The sequence below is a fragment of the Tachyglossus aculeatus genome, chromosome 20 (genome assembly GCF_015852505.1).
Source record: "Tachyglossus aculeatus isolate mTacAcu1 chromosome 20, mTacAcu1.pri, whole genome shotgun sequence".
Lineage (NCBI taxonomy): Eukaryota > Metazoa > Chordata > Mammalia > Monotremata > Tachyglossidae > Tachyglossus > Tachyglossus aculeatus.
In genome coordinates, this window is record NC_052085.1 from 18,712,686 (window position 1) to 18,730,156 (window position 17,471).

The window sequence follows — 17,471 nt, forward strand, 5'->3', positions numbered from 1 at the left end:
TCATTCATTCATTCAATCGTATTTATTGAGCGCTTACTGTATGCAGAGCACTGTACTAAGCGCTTGGGAAGTGCAAGTTGGCAACATATAGAGACGGTCCCTACCCAACAGTGGGCTCACAGTCTAGAAGAATATCTCACCCCCATCCCCTCCGCCTTACCTCCTTCCCCTCCCTACAGCACCTGGATATACGTTTGTGCATATTTATTACTCTATTTATTTTACTTGTACATATTTACTATTCTATTTATTTTATTTTGTTAATATGTTTTGTTTTGTTGTCTGTCTCCCCCTTCTAGACTGTGAGCCCGCTGTTGGGTAGGAACCGTCTCTATATGTTGCCAACTTGTACTTCCCAAGCACTTAGTACAGTGCTGTGCACACAGTAAGCGCTCAATAAATATGAACGAATGAATGAAAGGTCTCTTCAGGTGTCGGGAAATAGGCCGAACCTGTGGAGGTCTGTTCACCAGCCTGGTGTTAGCTGTGTTGGCCTGGACTGTACAGCATTTATCTCAGGCAGTTTTAAAGTTAAGACATGATTAGCACTTCCCTTACAGTCTAGTTTGTCTTGTCCTTGGACGGGGGCCTCGGATGGAAGGAGGAATAATAATCGCGGTATTTGTTAAGCACCTACTATGTACCAGCTACTGAACTAAGCTGTGGGGTAAGTACAGGATAATCAGGTCAGACACAGTGCCTGCCCCACATGGGATTCGTGGTCAGAGTAGGCAGGAGACCAGATAGTTTATCCCTATTGTACAAATGAAGAAACCGAGACACAGAAGTGAAGTGACTTGCCTAAGGTCACACAGCAGGCAGGTGGTAGAGCCCAGATTAGACTGCGGATCCTCCGACTCCTGGACTCATGTTCTCTCCATTAGGCCATGCTGCTCAGGTAGCAAGCAGTGGGAAGGGGCAGCCTTTGGGAAGGAGAAGGGGACGGTGACGGCAGCATCATCATCATCAATTGTATTTATTGAGCGCTTACTATGTGCAGAGCACTGTACTAAGCGCTTGGGAAGTACAAATTGGCAACATATAGAGACAGTCCCTACCCAACAGTGGGCTCACGGTCTAAAAGGGGCAGCAGCAGAACTCTGAACCAGTGGGTGACCCAGATGGGGTGCTCCCACTCTTCGGCTCTAGAATGGGAGACGGAAGCAATTACCGAAAGAACCAGGATCACAGTTTTAATTCCCATTTTACAGATGAGATAACTGAGGCACAGAGAAGTTAAGTGACTTCATTCATTCGTTCACTCAATCGTATTTACTGAGCGCTTACTGTGTGCAGAGCACTGTACTAAGCGCTTGGGAAGTACAAGTTGGCAACATCTAGAGACGGTCCCTACCCAACAGCGGGCTCACATGGTTCACAACAGGTCCCCTTCATTACAAGCTCATTATGAGCAGGGAACATGTCTGCTCATTTGTTGTATTCATGCATTCATTCATTCATTCAGTCGTATTTATTGAGCGCTTACTGTGTGCAGAGCACTGTACTAAGCGCTTGGGAAGTCCAAGTTGGCAACATCTAGAGACGGTCCCTACCCAACAGTGGGCTCACAGTCTAGAAGGGGGAGACAGAGAACAAAACATATTAACAAAATAAAAGAAGTAGAATAAAAATCTATAAGTAAAATAAATAAATAAATAGAGTAATAAATCCGTACAAGCATATATACATATATACAGGTGCTGTGGGGAAGGGAAGGAGGTAAGGCAAGGGGGATGGAGAGGGGGAGGAGGGGGAGAGGAAGGAGGGGGCTCAGTCTGGGAAGGCCTCCTGTATTGTACTCTGCCAAGCACTTAGTACAGTGCTCTGCACTTAGTAAGTGCTCAATAAATACCGTTGATTTATTGATTAATCCCACTCGCCCCACACAGTATCCCTCCCTTGTGGACTGCTCTATTCTGCCCTGATCCTGAGGGCCCAAGGGTGGGATGAATATCAAGTACTTAAGGTACAGATCCAAGTTCCTAGGTGATTAATTCATTCATTCAATCGTATTTATTGAGCGCTTACTGTATGCAGAGCACTGGACTAAGCGCTTGGGAAGTACAAGTTGGCAACATATAGAGCCGGTCCCTACCCAACAGCGGGCTCACAGTCTAGAAGGGGAGGACAGACAACGAAACATATTAAAATAAAATAAATAGAATAAATATGTACAAGTAAAATAAATAGAGTAATAAATACGTACAAACATATATACAGGTGCTGTGGGGAGGGGAAGGAGGTAAGGCGGGGGGGATGGGGAGGGGAGGAGGGGGAACATATTCGTAGCAGAAGAGGGAGTGGGGAAATGAGGGCTTCGTTGGGAAAGAATTCTTGGAGGAGACACTGCAGGAGGGGAGATTGATGGTTTGTCCTCGTACACTGCTCTATTCTGTCCTAATCCTAAAGGCCCAAGGGTGGAATGAATATCAAGTACTGAAGGTACAGATCCAAATTCCTAGGTGATGCCAGCAGAAGAGGGAGTGGGGAAATGAAGGCTTCGTTGGGAAAGAATTCTTGGAGGAGACACTGCAGGAGGGGAGATTGATGGTTTGTCCTCGTACACTGCTCTACTCTGTCCTAATCCTAAGGGCCCAAGGGTGGGATGAATATCAAGTACTTAAGGGTACAGATCCACGTTCCTAGGTGATGCCAACAGAAGAGGGAGTGGGGAAATGAGGGCTTCGTTGGGAAAGAATTCTTGGAGGAGACACAGCAGGAGGGGAGATTAGTGGTTTATCCTATATAAAGGGGGAGGGCCTTCTGGCCAGAGGGAGGATGTGGACAAGGAGTCGGCAGTAGAATAGATGAGACCAAGGTCAACTGAGTAGGTTGGCATTGGTGCGGTGAAGTGTGCAGGCTGGGTCGTAGTAGGAAATCAGCAAAGTAAGGTAGGAGGAGGAGAGCTGACTGCGTGCTTTAAAACCATGCTAAGGGATTTGCGTTTGATGCAGAGGTGGAAGGGCAACTACCGGAGGCTTTTGAAAAGCTGGGAGACATGGACTGGACGTTTTTCAGAAAATTGATCGGGGCAGCGGAGTGAATTATGGACTGGCGTGGGAGGAGGTCAGCGAGGAGGCTGAAGCGGTAGTCGAGGTGGGACGTGTTTATATCAGCACAGCCGCGGTTTAGATGGAAAGGAAAGGGTGAACTTGGGAAGGGAGAACTGGCCAGATTTGGTGACAGATTGAATATGTGGGTTGAGTGAAAAGTGATGAGTTGAGGATAATGCCAAGGTTATGGGCTTCTGAGCCATGGAGGACGGTGGTGTTGTCTACGGCAATGGAAAAGACAGGAAGTGATGCTCCTGATGGTTTTCAGCCCTAAATCTCTGCTGAAGGGACTCCAGAGTCACTGTACCCCAGTCAACCTCCACTGGGTCCTAAAGCCTTACAGATTTCCTGTTCTCTTACCGCAGATTTTGAGTCTTCCTCCTCCCTGCCCCCCAAGCCCCTGCACCCCTCTTCCCTTCACAACTCTGTGGTTGACCTGAAGGCGTAGAGGTCATTGGTTACTTGACTACCACCCCATTCCCAGGGCTCGCTGCAGGAAGTTCGAGGACAAAGTGGTCCTCCCCGCGGCTCCCCGGGGCATAATAATAATAATAATGGTATTTGTTAAGTGCTTACTATGTACAAAGCACTGTTCTAAGCACTGGGGGGATACAAGGTGATCAGCTTGTCCCATGTGGGGCTCACAGTCTTAATCCCCATTTTCCAGATGAGGGAACTGAGGCACAGAGAAGTGACTTGCCCAAAGCCACACAGCTGACAATTGGCGGAGCCGGGATTTGAACCCATGACCTCTGACTCTTTCCACTGAGCCACGCTGCTTCTCTGTGACTCCCTGACAACTGGAGCTCCTCCCCAGCCCCTACCGCCCGGCAGAACTCAAGATCTGGAGGGATCTTTACAATATTTAATATATTTTTAATAAGGTAACAACAAAAGAAGTCCAGGTTAAACCCCAGGGGCTCTATACGTCCCTGTAGGTGTCCCCAGCATTAATATCCTTCCTCTCAGCAGCAAGAACCATGCTTCTCCAGAGGCTTGGCCCCTGGATGCCAAACCTTCAGGGATCTTCTCCAATCCTTCCCCGTGCCCTATGTCTACCTAGGGTCTACAGCACAAGATCCCCAGCTCTCGCAAACATACCAACTTGCTTCCCTCTCCTCAAGATGCCTGAGGTTCTCCTTCTTCCTGCCGGCCTGCCCTACTGCTTCCTTCCCATTCTTCTCCCTGATGGTTTGGTCTTGCACATCAGGGAGAGGTGCCGAGGAGTGACTCTGGGCTTCCTCTTCCTTCTTTTAAGTGTGGGGGGCCAGCGGAACTGGCTCTCACACAGTGGGAGCAGAGCGTTCGGTTGGGAAGATGAGGAGTTCCGTTTTGGACGTGTTAAATTTGAGATGTCGGCAGGACATCCGAAAGAGATGCCCTGAAGGCAGGAGGAAATGTGAGACTGCGGAGGAGGAGAGAGGTCAGGACTGGGATGAAGAATTGGGAATCAGCAGGATAGCGATGGAAGTTGAAGCCGTCAGAGGAAATGAGTTCTCCAAGGGATTGGGTGAAGTTCGAAAATAGAAGGGGACCCAGAACTGAACCCTGAGGCATCCTCCCAGTTGGAAGAGGAGCCTGTGAAAGAGACTAAGGAGAGGCCAAAGAGCTTGGAGGAGAACCAGGACAGCACAGTGTCGTTGAAGCCAAGGTTGGATAATGTTTCCAGGAGAAGAGGGTGGTCCTGAAGGCCACTGAGAAGTTAAAGAGGATTAAGATGGGTTAAAGGGCTTTGAATTTGTCAAGGAAGAGGTCACTGGTGACCGAGAGAGGTTTCTGTAGAGCAAAGGGGGAGGAAGCCAGAACCATGTTTCTCCCCCTTGCCTGCTTTGTGACTTGGGTAAGTTCCTCAGCTTCTCTGTTCCTCAATTTATTCATTTCTAGAAGTGGGAATAAGATACCTGTTCTTTCTTCCCATTAGACTCTGAAACTCTCGTGGGCCAGGGACTGTGTCTGACCCAATGACTTTGAATCCACCCCAGAGTTTAATATAGTGGTTGGCACATAATAAGTGCTTAACAAATGCCACCATTATCATTAGGTTACGTGGATATGGGAGTGTTTTTTTTCTCCCCTGTGAAGTTCTCAGCCCAATTTAGCATGTTCCAGACCCTCAAGGACCAGCTGGAGCAGAGAACCCAGATTCTGCAGGCCAGCATTCGATGGCAGCAGGAAGAACTTCAGAAAATCCAAGAGCAGCTCTGCTTGGTCCAGGACTCCAGCAGCCAGGTGAGCAATCCCCGGGGCCAGACCACCCTCCAAAAGCACGGGAGATTGATTTTCCCAGCATCTTCAGAGAAAGCTGAGAAGAGCATGGGCTTGCGAGTCAGAGGACCTAGGCTGTCATCTCAGCTCCACCACCTTCCTGCTGTGTGACCCTGGGCGAGTCACTCTACCTCATAATAATAATAATAATAATAATAATAATAATGGCATTTATTAAGCGCTTACTATGTGCAAAGCACTGTTCTAAGCGCTGGGGAGTTTACAGAGTGGTCAGGTTGTCCCACGGGGGGCTCACAGTCTTAATCCCCATTTTACAGATGAGGTAACTGAGGCCCAGAGAAGTGAAGTGACTTGCCCGAAGTCACACAGCTGACAGTTGGCGGAATCGGGATTTGAACCCATGACCTCTGACTCCAAAGCCCGTGCTCTTCTCATCTGTAAAAAGGGGATTAAGACTTTGAGCACTATGTGGACCAGGGGCTGCGTCCAACCCAATTATATTCTCTCCACCTCAGCACTTCGTAGAGTTCCTGGTAAATGGCAAGTGTTTAACAAATATCATTAAAAAAAATAATTCTGAGCTAAGCAAACCTATTCCTTTGCTGCCTAATTTCATCTCCTGCCCATTTTATTATTTCCTGTCACTTCAAGTTTAGCATGTCCAAAACAGAACTCCTTATCTTCCTACCCAAACTCTGTCCTCCCCCGACTTTCCCATAAGCAGGAACACTACACCCTGGGAACCCTACATTCCAGGAAGACCTTGAAGTCCTGCTGTTTCCAGCCTATCCCTCTGCATTTCCACCGCAGATGACCAAATCATGGCATTCGAGCCACCTGCAAACCTGCCGACAGCAATTCTGCCATCGAGGATCACAAAACCATCTGCACACCTACCCCTTCCCAGCCCTCTCACTTCCCACCTCCCCCTTTTGGCAATCAATTAATCAATGGTATTTATTGAGTGCTTACTATAGGCAGAGCACTCGACTAAGTGTTTGGGAGAGTACAGTTCAACAGTGTTTGACAGACCCATTCCGTGATTACAAGGAGCTTACAGTCTAGAGGTGGAGACAGACATTAAAATACACTGTGAAAATGTACATAAGTGCTTTGGGCCCGAGAATAGAGTGAATATCAATTACTGAAAAGATCCAAGTGCATAGGCGATGCAGAAGGGAGAAGAAGTTGGGGAAAAGAGGGTTTAATCAGGAAAAGCTTCTTAGAGATGTGATTTAAATAAGGCTTTGAAGATGTGGGGAGCATGATGTTGGATGTGGAGAGAAAGGGTGTTCCGGGCCAGAGGGAGGATGTGGGCAAGCAGCGAGAAAGACAGGACTGAGAAAGAGTGACTGAATTGGCATTAGAGGAGCAAGGCGTGCGGATTAGGTGGTAGTAGGAAATCAGTAAGGTAAACTAGGGGAGGGCAAGCTGAATAAGTGCTTTAAAGCCAAGGCAAGGATCGCGGCAGGCAGGGAAATGGCTGGAACCCAGAAGGTTCAACGAAAACACCCAGGATCACAAGTTGGCCCAGTTGGCCTGGGGAAGAACACCTGCTGGGAGAGGCTTTGTGTCACACAATCTCCTTTTCTGACCTAAGTCTGCAAGGGACAACCCTACCTTCATGCCCTAAGCTGAAGTTAGAAGGGATTGTCATGGGCAGTCCGGACTGACAGTCCAGTGCCCTAAATCCATCCTCAGGTTCCCCGGCGTCAGCGTATCCACCTCAGCACAGGGAGCTCGTCCAGCTTTTCTGGTCACTCCGAGTGGTCACACAGCCCCCTCAAAATCCAGGCAGGTGGGCAGAGGGGGAGGGCAAGGTAGAACTGCCAGCTAACTGTTGTCAATCAGGAGTCCAGCCTGTCCAATCCAGAAGTTTACAATAGGATGTAATCTTGGGGCCTCGGTTTCCCCAGCTGTAAATCAGGGTTAAAATATCCGTTCCCTTTCCCTCTCTGTGGGATAGGGACCTGCTGATCGTGTATTTACCGGACCAAATACCATCATTATTATTATTATTCTTACCAGATGCTGTTGCAGCAGCCGACCTTATCCCTGAGCTTTAAGAGTGTGCAGCAGCCCGAGCGGTGCCAGCAACAGGCCCGTCGTGTCCCCAGCCCTCGGCTGCCAGAGCCAACCGCACCTTCCCAAAGGGCCCGCCAACAGCCAGTTGGGGAACCCATCACTCTCTCCAGCCAGGTGAGCCGGCTGCCCTCCCAGCAGCGGGCGGTGGGGTGGAGAGAGAGGCACCACCGCACCCTCCCCTCCGGTCACTCACCAGACACGATCACAGGAAAGCCCCACCATGGGGACGCCGCAGGGGACTCACACCGCTTCCTATCGGGCCATAGTCTCCCACCGGTGGGTAGGGACCGTCTCTAAATGTTGCCAACTTGGACTTCCCAAGCGCTCTGCACACAGTAAGCGCTCAATAAATACCATTGAATAAATGAATGAATGAACAGTGCTTGGCACATAGCAAGGGCTTAACAAATACCCACATTATCATCATTACTTACATACTTAATCACTTACTCTACCGCTTCTCCTACCTAGAATGTATTTTTTTAGCGTCCGTCTCCCTCGTCTTCATCAATGGCATTCATTGAGAGAAGCAGCGTGGCTCAGTGGAAAAGAGGCCGGGCTTTGGAGTCAGAGGTCGGGGGTTCAAATCCCAGCTCCGCCAATTGTCAGCTGTGTGACTTTGGGCAGGTCACGTCACTTCTTTGTGCCTCAGTTACCTCCTCGGTAAAATGGGGGTGAAGACTCTGAGCCCTCTGTGGGACAACCTGATCACCTTGTAACCTCCCCAGTACTTAGAACAATGCTGTGCACATAGTAAGCGCTTAACAAATGCCATCACCATCATCATCACTTCCTTTTCAGTTCTTCAGCAGGGGAATGAAGGTGTACCGGATTGCAATCAACCTAACAGCCGAAACCTACACAGGATTTGCTGGGATGTTCAGGTTTCCACTTTCTCCACCTCTCTCTCTCTCTGCCTGACTGCCTGACGGCCAGCATCCTTCTCGGTTTTCTCTCTCTAGCTGGGCTCTCCCTCCAGGAGACGTTGACTTTCACAGGCCATCGTGGCCTTCTCAGCCCTCCAACCTCTCTGCTCTGCTGGTTTCACTCTGATCTCTAGCTTCAGGTCATTCCACACTCAGTTCAGGTTCTTCCTCTTCACCCTCACCCCTCTCCCTTCCTGCTGCCAGCCTGGTGGGTGACTGGATTCTGTGTTGCCTTTGGCAATTTTTCTAGAGTCTTGGAGAGGATTGCTAAGGATCAGACTATTTTTAAGAACTCACACTGAATTAGTGCAGTTGGCTTCATTACCCTGGTTTGACCTCTTCCTCTGTATGGAAAGAATTTATTCAAAGTGTCCTGTCCTAGCATCGTAGCCCTAGTGCCTCAGCATGGTTGGCGGGGGAGAGGGTAGAGGAGCCCCCTGAGATCTGAAAAATCCCTTAAACCTGGGCTCCTGGGCTGGAGGCTGCTCTTCATTCATTCATTCATTCATTCAATTGTATTTATTGAGCGCTTACTGTGCGCAGAGCACTGTACTAAGCGCTTGGGAAGCCGGCAACATACAGAGACGGTCCCTCCCCAACAGCAGGCTCACAGTCTAGAAGGGGGAGACGGACAAGAAAACAAAACATATTTACAAAATAAAATAGAGTAGTAAATACGTATAAGTAAAATAAATAGAGTAATAAATCTGTACAAACATATATACAGGTGCTGTGGGGAGGGGAAGGAGGTAAGGTGGCGGGGATGGGGAGGAGGAGAGGAAAAAGGGTGCTCAGTCAGTCTTATTCATTCATTCAATCATATTTATTGAGTGCTTACTGTGTGCAGAGCACTGTACTAAGCGCTTGGGAAGTCCAAGTCGGCAACATATAGAGACGGTCCCTCCCCAACAGTGGGCTCACAGTCTAGAAGAGGAACAAAGTTCCTACTCCTCTGCTCAGGAGGAACAGTTAAGTTATTTATACGCAGGGAATTGAACTTCCCTCTCAGAAAAAAAACGCGCTTATGTATTGCTCTTGCCCACTTCATCACTCCTTGAGGTCAAAATGGGGGTGGGCAGGGTGGAGTGTGCCTCCTTTAGCCCCTCACTAGGTCCCCAGTGGCAGGGCAACCCCTCTTCCCCCTGTTCTCTCCACACTGAGGAGAGATGCAGGTTTCCTTTCCGTTCCCAACTAATAATAATGATGTTATTTGTTAAGCACTTACTATGTGCCAAGCACTGTTCCTAAGGACTGAGGTAGATACAAGATAAGCAGGTAGTCCCACGTGGGGCTCACGGTCTTACTCCCCATTTTACAGATGAGGGAACTGAGGAACAGAGAAATTAAGTGGCTCGCCCAGGGTCACGCGGCAGACGAGTGGTGGAGCCGGGATCAGAATCCACGTCCTCTGACTCCCAAGCCTTTGGTTTTTCCACTAAGCCATGCCGTTTCTGTGTGTCCGTCCAAAGGCTGTCTGTCTGGGATGGGGCGGGCAGAACCGCTCCCCAACCCAGATGGGATAGCACCTGCTTTTGTCACCTTTCCAGGCCCCAAAGCTGATAAGAGACCCCCAAGTGGGGCAGAGCGGCCAGTCCACAGCGCGCAGCGGGTCTCCCCAGCTCGGCAGCCCACCCGCCCTCCTTCCGCAGCCCTTCGGCCTGGTCACACCTGCTGCCGGTGCCCGTGGTGACAGCCCAGGCCAACCCAGCCCAGATTTCAGCCAGGACCGGCAGCTGAGGTATAGTAACTGTAGTATTGGTTAAACACTTACTATATGCCAAGCACTGGGGATACATATCCCTGTCCCCCTTGGGACTCAGTCCAAGCGGGAGAAAGAACAGGTATCCCATGCCCATCCTTCCAAATAAGGGCACTGAAACACAGAGGAGTTAAATGACTTTCCCAAGTCCCAAGGACTCCTAGTACTGAGCTCCCTTCTGAAATGGCTGCCGAGGCTCAGAATTTTCTTCTTCTTCTACTGTTTTGACCAGTGCGGGGCTGCGGCTCTGTTTCCGCCGAGTACCGAGCAGGTTTTGCGTTGCCGCGAGCGAGATCTTGGGGAGGGCCCAGGGCAAAGCTTCTGGGCAGGCAGGGCGGGGAGACCCCAGGCGAGGTTGTGGAAGAGCCCAGTGATCCCAAATGTGATCACTGGATCTTCTAGACCGTGAGCCCACTGTTGGGTAGGGACCGTCTCTAGATGTTGCCAACTTGGACTTCCCAAGAGCTTAGTACAGTGCTCTGCACACGGTAAGCGCTCAATAAATATGATTGAGTGAATGAATGAATGAATGAAAAAGTCTGCTGGCTGTCCCTGAGAGTTTGGGGGTAGATCACATCCTCTCAAGGAGCCTTGCACTAATTCAGCTCCAATCCCGAGGTGACACGTCTCAGCCACATACTAAAATCTCCCCCATATTTCTCCCCTTTCGTTCAGGCTACTGCTCAACCAGCCTATCCAGCCGATGATGCCTGGCTCCTGCAATGCTCAGAGGCCCTCTGATGTCACTGGAGCTGGATCCCCCGTGAAGTAGGTGGTGAGACACGGGGAGGAAAGCACAGCAGGGAGGAGAAGCGGGTGATTGGCCTCGAACTCTTCTAACTTATCCGTGTGGATTCAATTCATCAATGGTATTTATGAAGTATTTACTGGACACAGAGCACTGCGCTAAGCACTTGGGAATGTGCAGTACAACAGAGTTAGTAGACAAGTTCCCTACCCAGAAGGACCATATAATCCAGTGGGGAAGGCAGACATTGAAATAAATCGTAGGAATGTACTTAAGTGGTCTGGGGCTGAAGATGGTGTGAATATCAACTGCTTAAAGAGTTCAGTTCCAAGTCCATAGGCAGTGCAGAAGGGAGAGGGTTTAGGGGAAATGAGGGGTTAGTCGGGGAATGTCTTTTCAGGGAGATGTGATTTTATGATGTCTTTGAAGGTAAGGAGAGCAGTGGTCTGTCAGATACGAAGGGGAAGGGAGTTCCAAGCCAGAAGGAGGATCAATCAGTCAATCATATTTACTGAGCACTTACTGTGTGCAGAGCACTGTACTAAGCGATTGGGAAGTACAAGTTGGTAGCGTATAGAGACAGTCCCTACCCAACAGTGGGCTCACAGTCTAGAAGGGGGAGACAGAGAACAAAACCAAACACATTAACAAAATAAAATAAATAGAATAGATATGTACAAGTAAAATAAATAAATAGAGTAATAAATATGTACAAACATATATACCTATATGCAGGTGCTGTGGGGAAGGGAAGGAGGTAAGATGGGGGGATGGAGAGGGGGCTCAGTCTGGGAAGGCCTCCTGGAGGAGGTGAGCTCTCAGTAGGGCCTTGAAGGGAGGAAGAGAGCTAGCTTGGTGGAGGGGCAGAGGGATTGGGGGCATTCCAGGCCCGGGGGATGACGTGGGCCGGGGGTCGATGGCGGGACAGGCGAGAACGAGGCACAGGGTGAGGAGAGTAGCGGCAGAGGAGCGGAGGGTGTGGGCTGGGCTGGAGAAGGAGAGAAGGGAGGTGAGGTAGGAGGGGGCGAGGGGATGGACAGCCTTGAAGCCCGGGGTGAGGAGTTTCTGCCTGATGCGCAGATTGATTGGTAGCCACTGGAGATTTTTGAGGAGGGGAGTAACATGCCCAGAGCGTTTCTGGACAAAGACAATCCGGGCAGCAGCATGAAGTATGGATTGAAGTGGGGAGAGACACAAGGATGGGAGATCAGAGAGAAGGCTGATGCAGTAGTCCAGATGGGATAGGATGAGAGCTTGAACGAGCCGGGTAGCGGTTTGGATGGAGAGGAAAGGGCGGATCTTGGCAATGTTGCGGAGCTGAGACCGGCAGGTTTTGGTGACGGCTTGGATGTGAGGGGTGAATGAGAGAGCGGAGTCGAGGATGACACCAAGTTTGTGGGCTTGTGAGATGGGAAGGATGGTAGTGCCGTCAACAGTGATGGGAAAGTCAGGGAGAGGGCAAGGTTTGGGAGGGAAGATGTGGGCAAGGATACGCGATGAGTTAGACGAGACTGAGGTACAGAGAGTAGGGTGGCGTTCAGGTTGGAGTTCAAGTGGAGTGATGTAAACCCGCTGACCTTCACTTCCTCCCCCTGCCAAGCATAGCTTTCCCCTGAGAATCTGACCCAATCTGGTCCCCTGGAGGACTTTCGGCTGCTCCTGGCCTAAGCAGCAAACCTCTCCATTCTTCATTCTCCATCTTGAGCCAGTCCAAACTTCTAGACCGTGAGCCCGCTGTTGGGTAGGGACCGTCTCTATATGTTGCCAACTTGGACTTCCCAAGTGCTTAGTACAGTGCTCTGCACACAGTAAGCGCTCAATAAATACTATCGAAAGAATGAATAAAGCACGGGAACCACACAGGCCAAATCCAGACCACCGCCTCGTTTAACCTGGCCCACAAATATTAGGCTCTGGGAAAATGGTACGTGATCCAATAGGCCCCAGAATCATGCTTTCTTAGAGGGAAAGGTTGGAACTAATGCAATGACAGGTCATCCCTTCTCACCTCACCCCGTTTACTTTGTGTGTCTGTGTTGGTGGCATTCAGAAATATCAAGCGCTTAGTACAGTGCTCCTCACACAGCAAGCGCTCAGTAAATACAATTGAATGAATGAAAATCTCGGACACGCTTTAGCCGATCCAGAAGTGATAGACGTGGTCTGTCCGTTGCGGGCATTACACAGGTTGCAGATCCTAGAGCGTGTTTCCAGGGGAATCCCTGTCCCCCCTCCTGTCCACCAACTGAATTGAGTTCCCTTCCCAGGTCCCTGGGAACAGGGCACCATCTCTGAGGTGAATCAGGGCCCAATTAATCAACGTTAGTAAGCACCCTCTATGTGCAGAGTCACTTAACTTCTCTGTGCCTCAGTTACCTCATCTGTAAAATGGGGATTAAAACTGTGAGCCCACTGTGGGACAACCTGATCACCTTGTATCCCCCCCCAGCGCTTAGAACAGTGCTTTGCACCTAATAAGCGCTTAACAAATACCATCATTACCCAACTTGTACTTCCCAAGCACTTAGTACAGTGCTCGGTACACAGTAAGCGCTCAGTAAATATGATTGAATGAATGAATGTACTGAACACTTGAGGAATAGAGGCAGGAGACCCGATCCCTGCCCTCAAGGAGCATTCAGACTCTAAAGGAGGATCAGAGGCCAAGTAAGGCATTAAAAATAAGGGATATAAAGATGTCTGGGATCAGGCAGGGGCCAGACCAGCTGTAAACCAAGACACGTGGCCACCTCACCATTACACAGCCCCCCGCCAGCAGGCTTTTATTTTCTTCACCCCCGAGGGAAACATTTGGGATCCCTGCTCCTAAAGAGACCCACCCTCAGCTGTTGACGGCGACCTTGTCATCCTAGGGTCCCTAAGGGCCATAGCTGGAAAGTCAAAGAGGTTCTCCTGAGCTAGTGGCAAAGTCAAATAGATTCCCCTCCTTGGAAATGCGGCAGAGATGGAAGCCCTTTCCAGAAAATGCCCTCCCGGTGTGGCAGAATCAGTGGTGGGCTCGGTTTCCTGTCCTGGGGCCACCTTTCCCTAACCTGGGCTTCCCCGATCCCAGCTGCAGGAATCGGCACTCGCCTGCTCCTCACTTGAGCTCTCTTCTTCACCTTTCCCTCCTCCGACAATCACACAGGTATTCCCCGAGCCAGCCTGTGTTCCCGAGCCTGGAAGTACAGACCACCGGCAGCCACGCCGTGACGCCCGTTGTGCTGATGGGACAAGCCGTGTTCCACCCTGGCTTTATTCCTGCCCAAGTGCCACCCTTTCACCCCGTGCAGCCCCACCATGTTCAGCAGCAACCATTTCTTCAGGTGGGAGAGACTGTGGGGATTTGGGGGCTCTGGGACAGAGTGAAGACTAGCTAGCCACCTAGAAAAGCACAGTGGCCAAGCCTGTCTTAGCCCTCCCTTCCAGGGTAGGAAAGCCCCACTTACAGCAATTTCTAGAATAAAGAGGTGATCTTTATTCGTTTTGAGAACGTCTGGAATCAAGTCAGTATTTGGCAGTTTAGGGAGTGCCCCATTGGGGTTTACCCAGGCAGGCAGGATGGGATAAGGGAAATTGCTTCCTTGTTCAATATTACATAATAATAATAATAATGGCATTTATTAAGCGCTTACTATCTGCAAAGCACTGTTCTAAGCGCTGGGGAGGTTACATGGTGATCAGGTTGTCCCACAGGGGGCTCACAATATTACATAATAATAATAATGGCATTTATTAAGCGCTTACTATCTGCAAAGCCCTGTTCTAAGCGCCGGGGAGGTTACAAGGTGATCAGGTTGTCCCACGGGGGGCTCACAGTCTTCATCCCCATTTTCCAGATGAGGTAACTGAGGCCCAGAGAAGTGACTTGCCCAAAGTCACACAGCTGACAAGTGGCGGAGCTGGGATTTGAACCCATGACCTCTGACTCCAAAGCCCAGGCTCTTTCCACTGAGCCACGCTGCTTCTCCTCCTCATTACATCTCAAAGTCCTACACCCACCACCCATCTGGGAGCGATCCTTAATCAATTAATGCTCTTTACATACTCTCCCAAGCATTTAGTACAGTGCTTCACACACAATAAGCATTCAATAAATACAACTGAGTGGATTAATGATGAATGAATCGAGCACTTCCTTTGTGCAGAACACAAAGCACATGGGAGAGCACAGTATCAATCAATCAATCAATCGTATTTATTGAGCGCTTACTGTGTGCAGAGCACTGTACTAAGCGCTTGGGAAGTGCAAGTTGGAATACAAGTATAAAATTGGTAGACATGATCCCTACCTACAAGGCATTACAGTCTAGAAAGCTTGATAGATATGAAAATTACTAATAAAGAGGAGAAATGGAAGAGTTATATGGACATAATAATGATGGCATTTATTAAGCCAAACAGTGCAAAGCACTGTTCTAAGCGCTGGGAAGGTTACAAGGTGATCAGGTTGTCCCACGGGGGGCTCACAGTCTTCATCCCCATTTTCCAGATGAGGTAACTGAGGCCCAGAGAAGTGACTTGTCCAAAGTCACACAGCTGACAAGTGGCGGAGCTGGGATTTGAACCCATGACCCCTGACTCCAAAGCCCGGGCTCTTTCCACTGAGCCACCCTGCTTCTCCTCATCATTACATCTCAAAGTCCTACACCCACCACGCATCTGGGAGCGATCCTTCTCCTCGTCTCCCCGCCTGGGCATTGTCCAGCTCTGTCCGGCCCGCTGCCTGACTCTGGGACAAAGGGGACGGGAGTCCTGGGAGCAGGAAGGATGCCGGCCGGGTGCCTCCGGTTCCCAAGCTGGCGGAAAACTGGATCACACCAGGGCAAGGGAAGGCGCCAGGCAGTCTGCACTAGGAATGACGCTGGGGGCTTGGAAATGGAGTAACCACAGCGGCGGCAGATTCCTTCCCACAACTACAACCGACTTCCCTTTCTCTCCAGGCGCAGACGCCGACTCCTCTGCCCGGTGACCACAACGTCCTGCTCCTGTCTTCGTACTCTCAGCAGCAAGGGGCCGTGGGACCCCAAAACATTCCCCAACAGCAGGCCCACGGTTCCCAGAGGCCGAGCAGCCTCGAGTCTCTAAACCTTTAGCAGTCACAGCAGGAGAAAAACCAGTCAGCTTTAACCAATGGACTTCGGGTGGGATCCGGGAGGAGGGAGAAATTTAGCATTACAGTCAGGGGAAAGTGGGGGAAAAAAAATGGTTTGAAATTTAAGTCTTGCCTTTGGCCCGTGAGCACAGTTCAAAGCTCCAGGCTGGTCTCAGAGCCCAGGGCGCAGGCTACGGTAGATAGTGCAATTAAAAAAACCTTTGAAGTTCCTCTGGGAGTGAGTTTTTCCAATCTGGCGGATCTCTAATGTTCCAGGCAGTCAATCAATCAATCAATCAATCATCAATCATATTTATTGAGCGCTTACTGTGTAGCAGGCAAGCCCTCTAGGGCTACTAGGCCGTCTCTAGTTTCCGTTTTTGTTTTTCATTTTCAGTTGCCGCCACCTGCTACTTTTATTCCCAGGTTTTAAATTAAAGAACCAGAGAGTAGACAGGTTACATCGGGCCAAATCAATCAATCAATCAATCAATCAATCGTATTTATTGAGCGCTTACTGTGTGCAGAGCACTGTACTAAGCGCTTGGGAAGTACAAATTGGCAACATATAGAGACGGTCCCTACCCAACAGTGGGCCCATAGTCTCACTGAGCAATGGGCCAGAAACAAATACTATCTATCATCATCATCATCATCATCTATCGTATTTATTGAGCGCTTACTATGTGCAGAGCACTGTACTAAGCGCTTGGGAAGTACAAATTGGCGACATATAGAGACAGTCCCTACCCAACAGTGGGCTCACAGTCTAAAAGGGGGAGAGGGATTGATTGATCCCTAGGGATCAATAGGGATTGATTGATTGATTGATTGATTGATCGATAGATCAATAGGGATTGATCTATCGATCAATCAACGGTTTTTACTAAGTGCTTACTGTTTGCAGAGCACTGTGCTAAGCACTTCAGAGAGTGAGTTTTTCCAATCTGGCGGATCTCTAATGTTCCGGGCAGTCCCGCTGAGCAATGGGCCAGAAACAAATACTATCTATCGATCAATCAACGGTTTTTACTAAGTGCTTACTGTTTGCAGAGCACTGTGCTAAGCACTTCAGAGAGTACAATACATCTGAGTTGGTCGATACGTGCCTGCAAAGTCTTTTGCACTGTACTCTCCCAAGCGCTTAGTACAGTGCTCTGCGCATATTTATTTATTTATTTTATTTATTTTATTTGTACATGTTGATTCTATTTATTTTGTTAATATGTTTGGTTTTGTTCTCTGTCTCCCCCTTCTAGACTGGGAGCCCACTGTTGGGTAGGGACCGGATCTAGATGTTGCCAACTTGGACTTCCCAAGCGCTTAGTACAGTGCTCTGCACACAGTAAGCACTCAATAAATATGATTGAATGAATGAATGATACATTCTCTGCTGATATCAACGTAAACTCCCCCTGGGATAATCATCCTTAGACCACCTTAAAAGGTCTTTAATATGTCCTTGGCCCTTATTATTTCAGCCCTTTTGCATTGGCCAAGCACTGGGCCAGCATGTCAGTTGATGAGAACCAGAGATTATTTTTATAATTCACTTTTTTTGCACAACTGAATAGAGGAA

The 17,471-nt window shown here is 49.4% G+C and overlaps 1 protein-coding gene across 1 annotated transcript in view; it reads left to right on the top strand.

The window, feature by feature from the left end:
* The window catches only part of NPAS2 (neuronal PAS domain protein 2), a 194,623-nt gene extending 178,258 nt beyond the window's left edge, over positions 1 to 16,365 (top strand). The window contains exons 16-21 of the mRNA XM_038761890.1: positions 5,136 to 5,282; positions 7,308 to 7,478; positions 9,838 to 10,028; positions 10,725 to 10,817; positions 13,946 to 14,123; positions 15,741 to 16,365. Coding sequence (XP_038617818.1) covers positions 5,136 to 5,282; positions 7,308 to 7,478; positions 9,838 to 10,028; positions 10,725 to 10,817; positions 13,946 to 14,123; positions 15,741 to 15,893 — 933 coding nt within the window. The 3' untranslated portion in view covers positions 15,894 to 16,365. The remainder of the gene's footprint in view (positions 1 to 5,135; positions 5,283 to 7,307; positions 7,479 to 9,837; positions 10,029 to 10,724; positions 10,818 to 13,945; positions 14,124 to 15,740) is intronic.
* Positions 16,366 to 17,471: the final 1,106 nt, after the last annotated feature.